General features: G+C 54.6%; 1 protein-coding gene across 1 annotated transcript in view; it reads left to right on the plus strand.

The window, feature by feature from the left end:
* Positions 1-213: 213 nt before the first annotated feature.
* The window catches only part of LOC310893919 (uncharacterized protein), a gene marked incomplete at its 5' end in the record, with an annotated part of 27,037 nt that continues 26,783 nt past the window's right edge, over positions 214-467 (plus strand). The window contains one exon of the mRNA XM_083823431.1: positions 214-270. Within this exon, the coding sequence (XP_083679557.1) occupies positions 214-270 (57 nt within the window). The remainder of the gene's footprint in view (positions 271-467) is intronic.

Consider the following 467-nt stretch of genomic DNA (forward strand, 5'->3'; position numbering starts at 1 on the left):
TCCAAAGGAATATCATGCTGTTGTTAATACAGGATACAAAAAAAAAAAAAACACCAAAGAGTGAGGGAGATTGCAAGGACCTGTTTTTTTCCACCTCTACCTCTGCTGCGTCCTCCTCCTCCTCCTCAACTGCCTCCTCCTCGTCCTCTACCGCCTCCTCCTCCCTGGCAAAAACTTGCTGCCCAAATGGCTCTGCGTGCCCCTAGCTAGGGCATGGTGGTAGCAATGGTGGTGAGCCCAGCGATGTCAGGAGCAGTTGCCAGGGAGCAGGTGTGCAAAGGTGGCTTCTGTGGGGAGGTCTGGTGGTGAGCGCTGCTCACCGCTCGTAGTTCTAGTTCCATTTGACACCCGGCAGGACCACGTCTCCGTGGCCCTGTAAGGCAGCAGCTGGCAGGTCCCAGCATCTTCATGACCCTGTGTGATGCGTTGCCTGTCCCCTGATTGGCTGGCTAGAGATTGTTTTGCAA

Source organism: Anser anser, assembly GCF_964211835.1.
Source record: "Anser anser genome assembly, chromosome: 1".
Taxonomy (NCBI): Eukaryota; Metazoa; Chordata; class Aves; order Anseriformes; family Anatidae; genus Anser; species Anser anser.